Consider the following 18,617-nt stretch of genomic DNA (forward strand, 5'->3'; position numbering starts at 1 on the left):
CGGCCTTAAAACTTTTGCTTTTCAGTCTTGTGTTAAGTCACTATTTAAATTTAGATCAAAGGTTGTGTCTTTTATTGTGAAAATCACATATGGATTTTTGTGTGAGTGTGTGTGTGTGTGTGTTTTGATTTGCTCTTTGATCTGCAGCATGTGTGTAAGTTCAGCATTAGGACAGCCGCCACCTGAACACACACACACACACACACACACACACACACACACACACACACACACACACACACACACACACACACACACACACACACACACACACACACACACACACACACACACACACACACACACACACACACACACACACACACACACACACATTATTAGCTTTGATTTACTGATGTGTTAGCCAGTGATATCATGACTTGGCTGGAAAGTCTTTCATTGTTCATTACACTATGTGAACACTTTATCTTTTCACACAAATACACTCCAAATGGTAGAAAAATCCCCTGGGCTTTCAGTGGCGAGGCCGTGTGCCGACCTCTACCTGCCCTTCAGCTCCTTCTGCCTTGTCAGGACTTTCTTTTGTTTACCTTGAGGTGCCTCCAAAGTAAGTGCTGCCAACTGAAACCAGACAAGGGGGAGAGGAAATCAAACACATGCACACTAAAGCTCACCTCTGGTAAGTGTTTTGGACAAATTGTCCAATTAAGCCCAATGACGAGATTGTTGGGAAATCTGGCCGTCCTGCCTGCTGGAAACAGGAGCTGAAATTGAGAAATTATAAATGATTACATAACGAGGAAATTACAAAAGAAGTGAATGGCAAAAATGCATATTTGTGTGTCTTATTAAAGTGCCATGCTCAGTGGTGTAGTGGTATTTGAAGAACAGTGTGATGTATCTCATCGATATCATAGTGTTCCAACCTTTTGAAAATTACTGTTTTTGTGAGGAAATTCCTGCTGACTGTCAGCTACCCCTTCCCCAACACACACACACACACACACACACACACACACACACACACACACACACACACACAGAGTAACTGTTTTTGTTCCGAGTGGGGATTTCAAAATAATAGGGCTGCACCAAAAAACGTGTCAGGATGTTGCCATAAGCACGCCACCACACGTCTCCTGTCTCCTGGATACTGGAAAATGAAATTCCAATGAGCTCAGAGTTCCTGACGAGTGACTCGGGACAAACTGTCAGAGGCTCTTATTTACCTTAATGAGCCACTGAGGAGAACCAACAATAACATGTTTGCCGTGTATAAACATTAGAGCCTGACTGACATACCAGCAGGCCAATATTATGATTTGATATTGGCTGATCACACACATATTAGTATTGCCGTTTATGTTTTCAAGTAGAAACTACAGTACTTGAATGTTTTGGTCACACTTTATTTCACAGGTCTGTAATTTCCTCTTAAAGTCCCAGGATGTTTCCTGGAAAGAACCAGCCTATGTGAGTGGGCTCCTATTATAGGGAAAATATTGTTATGCTAAACTCCCAAATCATTAATTTCAATGAAATGCCCAAAGTCAGTGTACCATGCCATCATGCTTTATTTGTCTATACAGGCAAAACCAAACATAATTATAAATAAATAAGCATAAACAATTATTCATAGCTGAAGAAGTTTCCAGTTATAAAAAAATGATGAATAAATATTTACTTGGGTTAAAATGGAGTTCTGTTAAGGCAAATTCCTCCAGAAATCACCATCCGCTTATAAAGTCTCCACTTTGATTGCAATTAGTATCTTTCAAGGAAACGTCTTAGAAAAGTTTTGTGTATGTCTGCATTTTTATGTACTTTGGACACTCTCTCTCCTTTTTCTTTCTCTCTCTTTCTCTCTCTCTCTCTCTCTCTCTCTCTCTTATATTATATATATATATATATAAAGTGAGATATACACACGCATGCATGGACTTACTACTAATGCAATTAATTAAAGTGCCCAACACAATGCAGGCCGATTTGGATGAGAATTACCGTATTTGTAGGATAATTAAAATCAAAGCCTTTCTTAATGAGATCCTAATTAGTTAAAAGAAGTATTTAGTCTCACATTCAGCCCCTTCCCAGTTAAATCACCTAAATACTAAGGTGGCACACACTTTGAAGAGCCCCAAATTTAGCACATTGTTCATTCACTCTTCCCAATAACTGCCGTCAGAGCAGCTCCTCTACTCCTCCTCTCACTGTAGAAGCCGGCTGTGTGATGCCTTCAAGTACTGAAGGAAATGTCGTAAATATGGCCGACTCACATTTACAAAGCCTGTGTGATAGCTGGGAGTCTCCAGTTGCAGAGAAGTGAAGATAAGGTGGTACATTTTACTATAATGTAACTGTGTGTAAAAACAAATTTAAACTATGTTTAAAATCAATCATCAAATAATTTAACTAAAAATGCCAACTTATGCAAATGTCCAAAACAGGTAAGGCAGGTGTGACAAGCTGAGCACATAAAGAGTGTGCAGTCGAACTACCAACCCTATTGATGGCCAAGTTACTCATCCACCTGAGTTTCCCCCAATTTGTGAAGGTTTGGTGGTAAATATGAGCATATTATCAAATTACTGCTCCATGTGCATAGACACTTACTTTAACTGATTAAATATCAGGAAAGTTCTTGATTAAAATGTAGCTTTTGGGCACTCCTTGTACTGACATAATGGTATAACAAGACACAGCCAAGTAGGCATCAATGTTTCCTTGTGTTGCACTCCATCCATCCCTCCAATTCTGCTGTATAAGAGCTGATATAACCTGATTTGTCAGTTTTGTGTTTTTAATTATTATTTACTGGATGGTGAAGAACTGGGATGACTTGAACAAAGATCCTTGGCTGGACTTGAACTGCGGAAGTTACAGCTACATGGCCAACAGTGCACCTGTACTGCCAAATGTGATTGCTTCTTATTCAAGTTTGCCTCAGATAAGTAGGGCTTTTGCCAGGATTTAAAAAATACTGAAGCCACAAGTCTAACTTCTCCAAGCAGAACCTGATCTCTGTAAGGAATGACTGAGAAGTCACAACCAAACTGGAAAAATATTAAAGTATTAAAATATTATAATAATATTAGAGTATTAAAAATAAATATATATGTAAATATTATCTTGCAACATTATAGTCTGGTACAAGGGAGCCTGTGTAATTCTGATATAATATATATAAATATAATTAAATTTTTTCTATGACTAAAAACAATAAAATATTAGAATCAGGTGCTCGGATGTACGTGCTTCAGAGGAGTCCCTGAAGGCAGCGCTGGCCCTGGCGGTGATCATTGAGCTCCCGGGAGACTCCATGGAGAGGGAATGAGATGAAATAGGACTTCAGACCGGATCATGGCGGCGCCTCTCGGGCGGGACACCTTACCTGAACACTGGTCTTACGGTGTCTGCGGGGACGGCAGGGTCTTCTTCATCAAGTGAGTTGGATAATGAGCGCCTTATCGCACCGTATTTCCCGGTTTTACGGGAGTTGGCGCGGTCTGCTGGTGTTTCCTTCCCGTGTGGTGTAACAGGTGTTTTTCTCCCCTCTCTCTCTCTCCCTCTCTCTCCCTCTCTCTCTCTGTGTGGCAGCGACCAGACGCAGGCTACTACCTGGCTCCATCCCCGCTCCGGTGAACCCGTAAACTCCGGACACATGATCCGCTCAGGTAGCTAGCTATGTTATACATTGTTATGTTGTTGGACCTGGGTTAATGTTGTCCTTATGTTTACTTCACTGCGCTCCTCTTCGCCTCCAACTTCAGTGTGCATACTGGGCCCAGCCCGAGGGGGGGGAGAAAACTTTCAGGTATCACGAACAAGTATGTTGTTTTTTTTAATTTTATTTCAGACCTACCTCGGGGGTGGGAGGAAGGGTTTACAGACGAAGGGGCCAGTTTCTTCATAAAGTAAGTAGCCTTCCTCACCAGTACCGCTGCTGTCTGCGTTATTCCTGCAGTCACCTGCGCATTACTTAAAGTTACCGTGCAGCTTAATATGGCTCCTGTCTCTGCCCGCTGCCAGCACCACTAATTACCGCATGGCTGTGTGGATTTAACCGGGGTGTGACTGGGACTAACCTGCTGACCCTCCCCTGACCCCACCGCTTTTATTTGCTGCAGTGTATGAGATGCAGGTGTGGGCTGTATATATATGTCTCACATCGTGTTCTGCCTTTTGGTATTTAGGCTACACATGTGTGTGAGTTGTCTTGCATTGACGCTAATTGTTTGGGTGCTCTTACATGCAGCAGTTACTATATGAATGATACTGAGTATGTTTATGTTTATGTGGTTGCTACTTTGCCCCAACTCGCTTTCTACCTTTTATCTAATTATTTTCTCCACATCCCTGAACTACTTTGAAAAATGTGTTTCATTCAGCCATAGTCTGTGTTTATATACTTATGTACCAGGGTGTTACTGTTGTTTACATCTTGTTTATTGAGTAGATATGTCTCACATACATTACATTTTTACTTTAAGTGCTCACTTGCATAGTCCTTACAGTTGTGCATGTGGCATTGGAGTTATTAGGAAACCAAGTAATAGGCACATTGGTGGTATCAAAATAAAATGACAGAACCGTCTAAATAAATAAAAACAATTAAATAGAAAATAAAATAATAATAATGATGGTAGTAAAATAAAATGACACCTCCCTTACTACTTGTGATACTGTTGTTTTGATAATTTACAACAGTAACAATAATCAGATAACAACATGTGCTGATATTAATTATCTTTATTCGTCACATAAACACAAACAAGCTTATTCTGGTGAGCAAACTTGTTCTGGTGGATTACTTTAAAAGATACTGATATTTCTTTGTGGCAATTTGTTGTGTCCTATCAGCCGACATATAGATGGGTGACAAAAGAAAATACAAGTGTGTTAGTGAGGTATGCTGTCAGAACAACTTCAGTGCGCCGTGGCATTGATTATACGAGGCTCTGGAAATCTACTGGACGGATGAACATCATAATAATGGTAGTGGAGAGAGCTGTTTAACACGTCGGTCCAAAATCTCCCATAGGTGTTCAGTTGGGTTGAGATCTGGAGACGGCAAAGGCTGTAGCATATAGTTCATTTACATTCTCATCAAACCAGTCAGTGCCCTATGGATGGGGGCCTTGTCATCCTGGAAGAGACCCCACCCATCAGGATGGAGATGTTTCATTACAGGATAAAGGTGATCATTCAAAACAACTTTGTATTGATCTGCAATGACAGTCTGATCACATCCTGCACTGACATTCTCAGTCACCCGAGAAAGAGTAGCTCTTCTGTTTTTCCTTACATATCGCTCTAATGCACGAGCATCAGTCATCAAATGTGTGCTGTCGACCACACTATCTGATTCTGTGTCTTTCCCATAGATCTAAATGCAGATGTCCCTTTAGTCACTGTTACTATTGAAACAATCTCCAGTTGAGCAGTCTTTGTGACTGAAGCTCCTTCCGTCCCTGCCCCAACAATGAACCCCTTTTGATAAATGCCATGAATTTTTCTACATGCCACAGAGCATGATTGGATGTTAATTGCTTAATTGCGCGATGGAGTGCACTTGTGTGGAAGCATTTGCACATAATGTTTCTCCACACATTTATTCAGGTTTTCCCTTTAATTTGTCACCTGCCTGTTTCTGCTGATACTGATGTACTGTACCTGCTTAGCTAATATTGGCTCATGATATCGGCCTATGATTTAGTGGTCATTACAATACACAGTATTTTAGAAATCCTGAGGTCATAAGTGCAGCTCTTCCATCACCAGATATAAAAAACTTTCTCTTAATCTTAATATTTTCCATTCTCTTTCATATTAAAACAACATGATGCACTTAAATCATCTTTCTAAGATTATTTTCCACTCTGCCAGTAGCGGTAACTGTGTAGTTGTTGTATTTATTTATGGATTTATTCATATGTCTTGGCCTAGAATAGTCAAATGTAACGTCAACAGGCCTCAAATATTGTTTTTTTTACCTTTTAATTATGTCTAACTGTGTAATTTCAAAATGTATAAGGCATAGCAGTTCAAGTGTTTTAGAGAGATCTTGAGGGAATTGTCATTTTGGACACTGTAGTTTGTGGTGCTGTCGATTTGTACTGCCTTATACTGAGAGGTATGGTTGTTGTATCAGATTGCATTGGTTATATCGAGGTGTACTGAACAGACTGAGTGTGTACGGATGGAGAGAAAAGTGGCACAAAGAACAAGAGTGCTTATTAAGTGTGTTGAAAATGTAAAATCGGTCCATTTGCTGTTCACCAAACAGCAATAGGCAGAAGTGTGAACATGGTGAGCAGGAACTTGAGAAATTAGTTTGAATTAGTAATCTTGATTTAAGACTTAACTCTGGACTTCATACCCAAAACGTGTGACTGACTTGTGACTTGCGAACAAATGTTTTTGGATAGATTTTTTTTTTTTCTGGAAACTGTAACATGATATAAGTATTTATCATGTGCCACTAGAGGCATTATACCAAAAACTCAGGGAGCTAGACGTCATGTGGGTTGCCAAATCACTCTTCGATCAATATTTAGGGTAATATTAACAAATAACCATAAATTATGATCTGTATGTTACTGAAATGTCTCATAACATAGAGGAAACACTTCAATATTTTTCAGGACAAACTGTGTTGACATACCATTTTGGCCTTCATGTTTTTTCACTGTGTGGGTTTGTCTCTCCGGTTGTTGAATATTCATATACAGATTAGTTCTGCATTTTCACTGTTAGATTTGTTGACTCAGTTTGTCAAAATCAGCTGCCTGTAAACAATCTCTGTGGGATTTAATGTTTTATGACTTCTCTGTGCTGAGATATTGTGCTGACCGAGATTAAAGTGTCATTGCAGATAACCGAGGGCAAAGGTCATGTTGGTGTTGATGGTAATCACTCAGTACATGCAGGGTTTTTTAATTTTTAGTTGAAAGCCTTTTTAGATTTTCAATCACTGCTGCCGGAAATCAGCTTCATTGCAAAATATCTTGTTGTGTTAGACGTTGTTAATTAAAATTCATCTGAATCACTCCTGATGCTGTTGTGTTTTGCGATGATGTCTGACTCAGAGTGTGTGTGTGTGTGTGTGTGTGTGTGTGTGTGTGTGTGTGTGTGTGTGTGTGTGTGTGTGTGTGTGTGTGTGTGTGTGTGTGTGTGTGTGTGTGTGTCTTTTTGCTGCTACTCTCTAAAAATAATCCTGAATGGAATCATTGAAAAATACATGAAACTGAATGTTAATGTGTTTTTGAATTCCTGGTGGAAGATAGAGAGCAGTGTTCATGTTTTTCATGGCCACAATAGTTTGAAGTGAGGGAGCTGCAGTCTGCAACTACAACACTAGATACCACTAAATCCTACACACTGGACCTTTTAAATAAAACCTTTCATCTATGCCACACTTCATCTTGCTTAGTGTCTACATGTAACTCAAACGTATTCAGTGGTTAAATTATCAAGCTGTTAGCAGGCAGTTGTTTGTTTGCCAGAATTAATGTTGTGTTTGCCTCAAAAGCTGTGGAGCATTTCTGTATTCATCCTAAAGTATGCTAATATTTGGCCTTGATGCTTCAAAAGTAGAACAACCGCTGGCAATAAGCTCATGTCATACAATGTATTGTATTTGTTCATCCTGTTAATCCACTTTCCACTTTAATATTCCTGACCCCAGTAATAGCATGAAATACATAAATCCTGTTTAAATAAGGAATTGATCTGTCAGTCGATAGAAAGTTGAATGTCACCAGATTTGATGACGATTAATAATTTATCAAGGAAAAATGCCAAACATTTACTGGTTTGAGCTCCTCAGATGTGATGATTTCCTGCTTTTGTCTGTTTTATATATCTGGAAATCAAATATCTTTCAATTGCAACAAATGTTTAGTTTCCTCGTTGATTAATCTGGCAATTAATAATAACAATTAATAAGTAACAAATTAACCAATTACTTGTTTTGTCTATAACATGTCAGACAATAGTAATAACCGTGAAAAATACCTACTTCCCACAGTCTAAGGGGGTGACAATTAACATAATAAATGAATTGACTAATTGTTGTAGCTCTGGTTTGAACTGTTGGAAAGACAAAACCATCGATTCAAAGACATCACCTTGTGTCTGTCTTTTAAGGCATTATATTTGCTTAAAGGTGTTTAAAAGGTTATTTGATGAAGTGAAAAAATAACTCAAAAAACTCTTCTGTTTTGTCTCCCTCTCCAAACTTTTAATTGGCTTATGGATGGTATTTCTTGAACAGAAATAACAAGGTGAAGTAATAACAACCTTGAAATCCAATATCCTATTCACATTGGATGGGGGGATATTTATCTAGAGGCCATGTTTATATAACAGCCCCCCAGGACTCCACCACTGTCTGTTCTGGAGCCTCTTCTGACCGAAAAATGTTTTTCATGTTTTTATTACTAGCAAAAAGAACAACAGGGCTCCCTCTGTGTCTCTGCATGTGTTTCATTGTCTTCGTATGCTCACAGAGTTCTTGATATCAGCTTATTCTGAGAAAAGAAGCCCAGTTTCTCTCCTACCTCTTAAAACGTCTGTTAATGATGATGTATTTTACATTGGAATGGAGCTGGTGTCTCAGATGTTTTTAATGATGTTAATGATCCATTGTGCAGGAAGTTGTGGAATCTACTGGTGTAGTTGTAGATTACAATGCCCTCGCCTCACCTTTCATTTCAAAGTGTGCAGGAGAAACTATGGTGGCGGCGAAACTTGCGAAAATGTGAAAGGCCCTTTGTATAGTCAGTGTTTGGTTTGTCCGTTCTGGGCTGCTGTAGAAATATGGTGGTTTAACATGGCGGTCTCCGTAGAAGAGGACCTCCGTGGATAAAAAAAATACTCATTCTAAGCTAACAAAAACACAATGATTCTTATTTTTAGGTGATTATAAACTAATGAAAACATACCTATAAATATATTCCATTTCTGCCAATAGATCCTTCTAAATATTACACACTGGATCTTTAAAGTGATGACATGCTGACCACTTAATGGTGCACATGTTAATTGTCTTCCAAGGATTGCAATTTTTTTAAATATTTGATGAGGAAGATTTAATTAAAATTAATACATGAAACAAACATAAATGCAATATTGCCATCATGGTTTCCACATGGTTTTCCACAGTTTGACATTTGATTGGCCCTCTTTTAATTATGTCATCTTGTTTGACATTTTACATAATAAATGACTTAAATGGTTAATCGATTATCAAAATTGTGGTCGATAAATTTTCTGTTCAATTAGTTTCTGCACTATATACTATATAGGGTAAAGCCTCTGAGGTGATTTGAACGGTTGAATCATCAGTACATCCTAAGGGCACTTTAACCTTAAACATTGCACGTGATAAACTGGTGTCTTTAAAATACCATGTGATTATCATTTGGGAATCACAGCATAAAAATTGTGTTGTTTAGTTTCGGCCCAGAGACTCAAAACAGAGATTGACTTCAGTACACCTCTGTGGCTGTGACTCCCAGAACTGGAGATGAGCTCACTGTAGACGTAGCAGCAGCAGTCGGATTGTTTGTTTGCCTTTGGCTGTTTTCTTACTTCGTTCCTATCCGTCCCCAATGTTCGTACTGAGATGTTCTTTGTCTGGGCTTGCTTTAATAACCCCCCCCCTTTATGTCCCCCAGTGGACAAGTGGTACGTAAGTATGAGTTTGGTTTGTTTGATGACTTCCACCTCCACGGGCTAAACCCACCTTCACATACCTCTTTCTTTCTTTCTTAGTGTGCGTAAGACGTCTGTTTGTTTAAGAGTGTTCTGAATTGTCTCCGTCTTGTGTATGCTCACACTCATACCTGCGCAAACAGACATGATGTGTCATCCTCTCTTACCTCTGAGGGGCCTCCAGATGGATCTTCCTCCTCCCTATCCTTCACTCCCAGCAGGGGGCTCCTGGTACAGGGAGGTCGGGAGCAGAGCCGATCAGATCCAAGGAGGGATAAACCCCCTGCAAGAACGTCTGCATGACTGGCTTCACTGAAGGGGATTTAAGGCAGGCAGGAGGGAGAGGGAGAATGAAAGACACACACACACACACACACACACACACACACACACACACACACACACACACACACACACACACACACACACACACACACGCATGCATGCACAAAGTGAGAGAGTCAGCCTAAGAATGAGAGATGTCAGTGATGCCTGTTAGTAGCAGAAGACAGTTTGTCAGAGCACATATACACATATATATATATATATATATATATATATATATATATATATATATATATATATATATATATATATATGTATATATATATGTGTAAGAATATGAAAACCTAGAGATTACAAAAAATATGATGGGTGTGAATTTAATTTTCTAAAACATGGATGGAATAAACAAGGATCACAGAAGATGTAAGATGATGTAAAATTGGTAAAATAACACTGTTTAAAAAAAAAAAAAAAGGAAAAAAAAGACTACTATAGATTGGCTTGCCTTAATTAAAATTTAAATGTAGAAGTCATACAACTGGTATTAGCTTTTAATGAATGACAGTGACACAGTGACTAAGAGGTTTTGCACTTTTGCAGAGGTGATGCTTTTGGCAGAAACCCGACATTGATTGTGCAGTGATTTGAGCACTGCATGATTGGCAGCGTAAGCACAATGATAGTATCATGAAGCCGTGACAAAGAGGCTTATCTCAAAGCAGCTTACAATAATGTCAGGAGTATGGCCGTTCAAGACTTAAACTGTTTAAGGATCTACACTGACTGTAGATACCACCAAGACCACTGGGGTTTTCTTTTTTTGAATTTTTAGACCATGAAATGTTTTTGAGCAGGTTAAGTGTAGGTTCACGGTGAGACCATCCAGTCTTTCAGACTGCCCAGCATGAATGAAAAATGTCCCTGGAAAAGCAGTTGTTTTCCATCTGGGTATAAAATCTTTTTGAACCTGCTAATAAAACAGATGGATCATACTAAAGGCGTAAGAACATAGCGTTGGTTTGTGCTTGCTGTCTAACGCTCTTTGTCCTCAAATGAAAAAGAGGCTTTGTTTAGCCGTGGAGCCATGGCTAAACCAAAGAACCAACAGTTCCCTGGCAGACAAATAAAGGCTGGAAGAGAAAGCTCTGTCAACAATAGCTTTTCTATTGTTTTCTTTGGTTGGAGGTGCTAACCAGTTTCTGTGTTTGCTTTCAGAACAGCAGGAAAGTTAAAGATTATTTCTTGTAAATGTCAGCCCAAGGACAGCGTTCATATCCAATTTTGTCTTCACTAGTTGTATTCCATACTTAATGATGTGGCCTCCAGATATTTGCTTCCAACACCTGCTTTTCTACAAAAGGCTCACTTCACCTTCACCACAACATGTCAGGATTATATTAGTTTTTTTAAGCATGCTGTTGCTTCATTGACATTCAGTAGACTTTAGATTATGAGGGTAAATTAGTAACTTCCAGAGGTGTCAGACGTAAATAATTTCCCCACTCTGTTCTGGCTTCATTTCGCGAGCTTCATTCTTGACGGTATGCTGATCGAATGTAACTTGATAGACCTTGGTTTAAAGTGTCACCTGCATTGTTGAAAATATCATGTAGAAGGGATAGTTCAGATTTTTGAAGTGGGGTTGTATGAGGTACTTGAGTAAGTCGTTGTATTGACTACAGTTTTTGGAGGTCAGCGCGCTTCCACTTCGGAGTCCAGGCAGGGAAGCAGAGTAATGCACTGCTGAATACAGGCTAAGCAGAAAAATGCATTTAAAAAAAAAAAAAAATCAATATAAAGTCTACGCTACATTTAGAATATTTTCATCGCTAATGCTTGATGTCAGACAGCCCTGTTCTTTGGCTCGACATTTTCTCAACCATAGAAATTCCACTAGGCAGTACTTTATGACGTTGGTTTGACTCTGCGATCCGCACGTCTTCAAATCCCACCAAGAGTGTTTCAGAAATGAACCATCTTCAGATCGTGCCCAATGTTGTTTACTTGGTGTGTTTCTCTTACTCAAGTCACCTCTGACTGGCTTCTGATTGATTGACTTCTGGCCTGGTGCTACAGTGCAGAGGTAGCATTAAATTCGATGCCTGCTGTATTTTATTCTGAAAATTGGTGAAAATATTTTAAATGTAGCTTGTATACTGGTATAGATTTATATAGGTGGCCCTTTTTTATGTGGTCCCTGTCCACAGCAGTGCGTTGCCTAGCTTCTGTGCCGGGACTCCTGAGCACCTCATACAGCCCCACTTAGAGAAACTAAATACATCTGTGCGTATCCCCCAAATGTTTCAGTTTATGATACAACATCACTCGACCTCAGCTGGAGGTCGGGAGTTTTAATTTCCCTAGTAATTCATTACTTTTACATGCAGTTATTGGTAAGAAGTAACTATTTAATGTAACTAATTACTATTGTTCTGTAACTTGCCCATCCCTGATTGTAACAAACTTCAGACATTTTTTTGTATTGATGCTATTATAGATTAGATTGGTGGTTTGGCTGGTTTAATAGTTTCATCACATTGCATAAAGCCAAAAGAATAAACACCCACTGCAGGAATGCCGGCTCATGTTTGTTCGCCTCAGAAGGTGAGAGAAAGTAGAAGTTTTTGGAAGACAAGGACATTTTTTGTGGTGAAAGACTTTGGAAATACGATGAGTACATTTTCATCAAATCCAGGAACCTTCCCAAGAGATAGCATCTGCTGAGGCAGCGTCTCTCTCACTTACTCTCTTGTACACGTTCCCTCCTCTTCACACTCTCCTTTCTCCATGCTCTGCTTCTCTCTCTCTCTCTCTCTCTCTCTCTCTCTCTCTCTCTCTCTCTCTCTCTCTCTCGATGCCTGATGTCGGTCCATAATGTTCCTTCAATCTTCCTCTGTTGTTTTATGTCTCTTGCAGCACCTTCACCTCCCAACCTCCACTCTCTCATTTATTTTTCAGTTTCTCTCTGAGAGGTCAGAGTGAGACAGTTGGAGAGTCCAATCTGTTCTGAAAGCCATGACTAAGGTTTTAATTCATATCTCTGTTTTTCATGATTACAGTTTCAACATTTAAGAATAAAAGTATTGATATTAGTGCTGAAACAATTACTTGATTAGTCATTCAACAGAAAATTACCAGCAATTGAATCATTAAAGTCAAGCCCACATTCTCTAGTTCCAACTTTTCAATTGAGTATTTGCTGCTAATCCATCAAAACGAAAACACTTCTTAAGTACACCATGCTTTATTAAAAAAATATTATTTATTCAACAATTATCCAAAATTCAAAATCACTCATAATTTTACCAGATGTTGACTCACATTTTCAACATTCAAGAAATTTAACCTTTTTTATAAACAGGGATTTGGTCTGAAGTATGTTGATGCTTTCGATAAATGTGATGATGACAAAACTATAAGAATCTGTTAAAAAAGTAGACGAGTGAAAATCAAAGGCAAAACACATCAAACTTAATAGTAGATTGCTATGACCACCAGCCCGAATGCTGCACATTTTGTGCTAGTTTCTCAGAAATGACAAGAATGAATTCCTCTGTATCAAATTGGATGCTATTTTTACTCGTTTACAATAGGCTAAGCATTAAAGCCTTATGATGGAAAAATGGCGTTGACATGCATGCATAGCTCTTATATACAACCAATGGTGACGAATCCCCAAAATGTATTGATTTTTTTTCCATGTGCAAGTAATCAGTCTGGAATCAAGTAAATTGTGTGATTGTTTGTCATCCCTAATGACAAAGTCCTCTGGTTTCTCCTCATATCTTATCTCTCTCTTGTGCTGCAGAGAGACAGCTATAGGCAGATACACATGGCCAGACTGTGGCCTAATAGCGTAGTTAGTGACAGCTGGTTTGGTGAAAGCTTTCATCTTCAGTCTGGTGTTTTAGTCACTGGTGGTTTGAACCACCAAGATTCCCATTTCTCTTTTCTTAAACCCTCCTCACTCTGACACTGGAATGGAATCAGTTTTCATGGAGAAATACAGCTGAAGGTGAAGAATTCAGTTTTTCACTTACTTGGGGTCATAACTGTAATATTTATGTTGTTATAAAAAGTAAATAATAATGTTTTTCCCCTGACTCACTGTAATGCAATAGAAATAGGTTTTTGACCTAGATATTTTGGGCAATACACTTATCTGCTTTCCTGCCAACAGAACCATTTATAGGGAGCCAGTTAGCTAAGCTTAGCTTAAAGAGTGGAAGCAGGAAATAGTTACAGCATTTTACTCTTGTAAAGCCACAACTTATGCTTTTTACCCTTCTGTTTTTTGAAGGATTTAACAAATAAAACAAGAAAATGCATTTCCTGTAGAAAATGCAATATGAATGCTGTATGTGTGTATAAAAGTTCAATAAAACTCATAATGTATGAAAGATGTGGAACATTTTAACATGTCTAAGATCTACTAAGCCACATGTCAAACAAGCTCAGAGTTTAACACAATTTTCTTCATCATTTTGAGCCCTGAAATCTAACCACTTGACTACTGATTACCCTGCCAATTGAAAGCATTAATCAGACACTGATATAGGTTTAATCAGCCACCCAATCAACCATATGTTATTGTATGTAGGACAGCTCAAGTTAGTTCTCATAGGTGTTATTATTAGGTATTATTATTCGGTTTATTCGTGGTCAATGTAGGTTGCAGATGCTTCTATTTAATGTTTGCAGATTCAGTTTTGTTTGTGGTGGAAGTGGAAATGTTGAATGCTGATATAGAAGTATCTCAGCACCTCTGATATTTTATCACACATTGCTGTGTTCTTCTAGTTGCTTCAAACTGAGGCATTATTTTTGGAGTTTTCTCTCCCTCTTGTCTTGCTCTTCCTCTTTCTCTCCTCACACCGTTATAGATGCAAAGATTACTCTTAGGGGTCATTTTAGTATGCCGCGTGTGTGTGTGTGTGTGTGTGTGTGTGTGTGTGTGTGTGTTTAATATCATCTTTGAAGTTAGTCTGAAAATGGATGTCTTGAATATTTAACCTTGCCCTGAGGCTGCAGTATTAATCCCCAGACTCTCACAGAGGATCTTAGTACAACACAGATCTGTCAGGCTGATATGGGGTTTATCAGGATGCTCTGTGGGAATATGAAGGATCAGAAGTATAGACAATGAAAGGTGACAGACTGCATGTGAAAGTGCTGTGTGGTTATCTGTTTATTTTAATGAACAAATAAAGGAACAGAGGAAGAGGTTCAGTATAACACACAGAGCCACTCGCATCCCACAAGCTAATAAGAAAATAATTAAGAGCCTTCCAGCCTCATCCAAGAGCTCATGAATGCATTATTGAAAAGAAACATAAAAGGATTCACAAATTCAAGAAACACCTACCACTGTAAAATGATTAATACCATAATATTAGTCTTTGAACCTTTGTTTAGCCATGTGGCAGAACTTCTAGTCTGATCACTGATATCGTCCTGTATGATCATCATAAAGTAATATTTTTCTTGTTCTGAACACACTTGCTCCTTTCTCCCGTCCTTCTTTTCTTTGTCATACTGTGTGTAATTAGTATGCAGATTTCACAAGCTGAGTGGCTCCTTTCTCTCATTTAAATCAAAAATTGAAAAAGGTAGACCACTTAAATATTTGAACGTTTCCGAGAGAAATTGTGCTGTCACTCCTACACATTCATACAAAGAGGTTTCTCACTGACGTATACCATATATTAAAATGTCAACCACATCATAAAGAAAATGCAGATTTCTCTTTAATAGCAGCAGGTTTCCTGCATGTTAAGGGAGAAATCATAGTAATGTTATGGATATGTTATTTTCCCTCACTGTACTTTTACTGTATCAACAGTAATTTTACATTTCAGAGAACATTAACCACTCACTGCTTCCTGCATGCACACTCTCAGTCTTAATCTTTTATCTAAAATTTAAAAAAATGGTTGTGACAGTACAGTTTTATACTAAAAGCAGGCGTATTACTATGTTCATGAGCACAATATCTACAGGGATGAAAGGATGGAGTTTTTTTTTCTTTTTTACAGGTTTTGCCCACCATCTATATACCTGCCCTACTGCCTGTTTGGTTGCTATGGTTACACCCACCTGAACACCAACAGCATATAATCTTTCCCTTCAACATCATCTCTGACACATTTGGTCACTTGAGGGTGTACAAAATCACCATGATGATAATAATGGGCTGACAGGACGTGAAGTTCAACAAGAGTCCAAAAGACAGTGATGAGAAGTTAGCACACTGACATCAACACATACATCAAGGTGTAGGTGCAACACCAATTTGACATCCAGAAGAAGAATATGATATGAAGGAAAGTCAGTTCATACAATTTTGGACTAAGTTGGTTTCTCTGTCCACTAACCATACTCACCCAGATTAGAACTCAGCAACCTGACCTGTCTGTTGTCTAGTCCTGATGAGTCTACCTGACCTGGTGTTGTTGTTGGGTTGGATTTGGGACGTTTTTATTGCATAAAGCTTCGGGGTCGGGTTGGATTATTTTTCAAATGTAACGTAATGACACAATTCTCTCTCTCTCTCTCTCTCTCTCTCTCTCTCTCTCTCTCTATTTCACCCCCCATCATCTGCGTCGATGCATGGGACATGTTACAAGTAAATGTGAAATGCCCTCTTGGAAGTGGGAAGAGACAGAGTGTAGCCATTAGCCAATGAGTTGCATTAGCTTGGGGAGCTAGCCGTCAATAATGGATGAAATAAAGCAAACACTTGCAAAAGGGGAGCTTCTTAAAGCTACGGTAGGTAATGTATTTCAGAATCAATCAATAATTTATTAATTTATTAATGACTACACAACCAAAGTTGGTGGAATTTTCTTTTGGTACAACATGGTGGGTAAGCCCACTGCAACAGCGTACAGAAACATCAAACATAGACAGATATCAACAGATGATATTCACAGATGAAAATTCACTGCAATACAGAAGCATAAGAAGATTTTTTAAGCTTATACTGGTTAAAATTCTCTTTATAACCAGCGGTTCAGCAATACTGATAAATCACATGCTCTGAAAAAAAGAAAATAATCCAGTATCTGTAGCAGTCACAGGCCTGTAATGAGTCCAGCCAATAACTTTGTTCGCACCGGCTAGGCAGATATTGCTAAAGCTACTGAGCTAGTGGCACAACAGTGGGAAAGATGGAGCAGCAAAAATTCCAGTTCCAGTTCCACGTATACCTACAACAGCTTGTACAAAGCAAGTAGTAACAAAGAAAAAAAAGACAAGCAGAAAAGGCTACGACCAAAGAGAGGTTGAATAATGCATGGGTTGTCAACACTGTGAGACAGGCGTTTAAGCTGGGAGATGTGTGCGAGCAGCGAGTTTGCTACATTATGATAAATAAACTAAATAAAGTTTCAAAATGTCATAATTTTACACGTATTTTCCCTATTAAACAGAAAAATCCAACTGTACACCTTCTGAATTCAAGTTTACCTTTTACTGACCTAAGTCCGGCTGAAAGAAGTACTACACCATTAAATATGTTTAACGTTGGTGTTAATATTGGCATTCTTGCAAAATTCATGAAAATCTGCACTTCATGGTTTGAAAACCACTCAACACGCCATCTACTGTCGTAAATCACCCTGATTCTAGCAATGTCAGTGCTGACACAGAGTCGACTGTTTGGGACTTTATGTCAGGACATTTATATATTTTTTAATCAGAGGAGGGCAGCCCACCTCTGACAGCCTCCGCTTTGAGTGGGAGTCTTGAGTGGGAGAAACTGCTGTGTTCATGTTCATATACATGCTGATTAAGACCCAACATTTACAGTAATTTCTGCCAGTTTTTGCTAACCATTTACTTAGTACGATGATTGGAACCTGTGACACCTGTGGAAGCACCACCGGATGGAAATCTTTACCTCGATCCCACGCACACTTTTATAAATGTGCTTCTAGTGACTGTAAAAACTCTGTTTCTAGCATGGACAAAGAGAGTGGCTGGTTAGCTCTGACTACCGGCTTGCTGTTCCTGCTACACTGCTGTGGACAGTCTGTTGCTCACTCTGGACAGTGTCATGGCCATGCCCACTAAAGTCACTGTCCTTTCCAGGTCTCTGATGCATTTTTTAATTTGCTAAGAGGGAGGGAGCTAGCAGAATTGAGAGGTTTCCCTGTAAACTCATTGTAAAACATTTCATTCAAACTTGACAGAAACAAAATAAAACTAACCAAAACCACATGATGGCTAGCAGGACAGCACTATAATTATCTACTGTGGATGTGATTGTCTTCCTTCACAACACCTCCTCTTTAAACACATCATGATTGCACCTAAACAAAGTTGTGTTCTGACTGTTGTCAAGTTCAGCTGGGAAAGAAGTTTTGATTTTACCAGCTGCATTCATCTGGCCGATATTGGGAAAAGGCAAAGTTGATCTACTAACCAAGACAGGAGCACAGAACCTATTATTTGGATATGCTATAGTGTTATATGTTGGTAGTTACCTGCCATTGCCACTAAAACTGTGGCTTATCAGCTAGTAGAAGTTATATGTTTTGTGCTGGTGGGCTACCATGCCATATTCTGTGTTGGTCTATTGGCTTTGTCAGATTAGTTTCTTTGAAGAAGAAATAACAAGAATATAGCCCACGGTCTCGGGTTGGGTCATC

General features: G+C 38.8%; 1 protein-coding gene across 9 annotated transcripts in view; it reads left to right on the top strand.

The window, feature by feature from the left end:
- Positions 1 to 3,238: 3,238 nt before the first annotated feature.
- LOC127352916 (pleckstrin homology domain-containing family A member 7) overlaps positions 3,239 to 18,617 on the top strand; it is a 130,440-nt gene continuing 115,061 nt past the window's right edge. For 5 of the 9 annotated variants that reach the window (XM_051381778.1, XM_051381780.1, XM_051381781.1 and 2 more), the window contains exons 1-3: positions 3,239 to 3,407; positions 3,562 to 3,638; positions 3,821 to 3,878. In XM_051381778.1, the coding sequence (XP_051237738.1) occupies positions 3,325 to 3,407; positions 3,562 to 3,638; positions 3,821 to 3,878 (218 nt within the window). In that variant the 5' untranslated portion in view covers positions 3,239 to 3,324. The remainder of the gene's footprint in view (positions 3,408 to 3,561; positions 3,639 to 3,820; positions 3,879 to 18,617) is intronic. The other 4 variants (XM_051381786.1, XM_051381779.1, XM_051381789.1 and 1 more) reach the window with 1 other exon arrangement.

This window comes from Dicentrarchus labrax, unplaced genomic scaffold (genome assembly GCF_905237075.1).
Source record: "Dicentrarchus labrax unplaced genomic scaffold, dlabrax2021, whole genome shotgun sequence".
NCBI classification, from domain to species: domain Eukaryota; kingdom Metazoa; phylum Chordata; class Actinopteri; family Moronidae; genus Dicentrarchus; species Dicentrarchus labrax.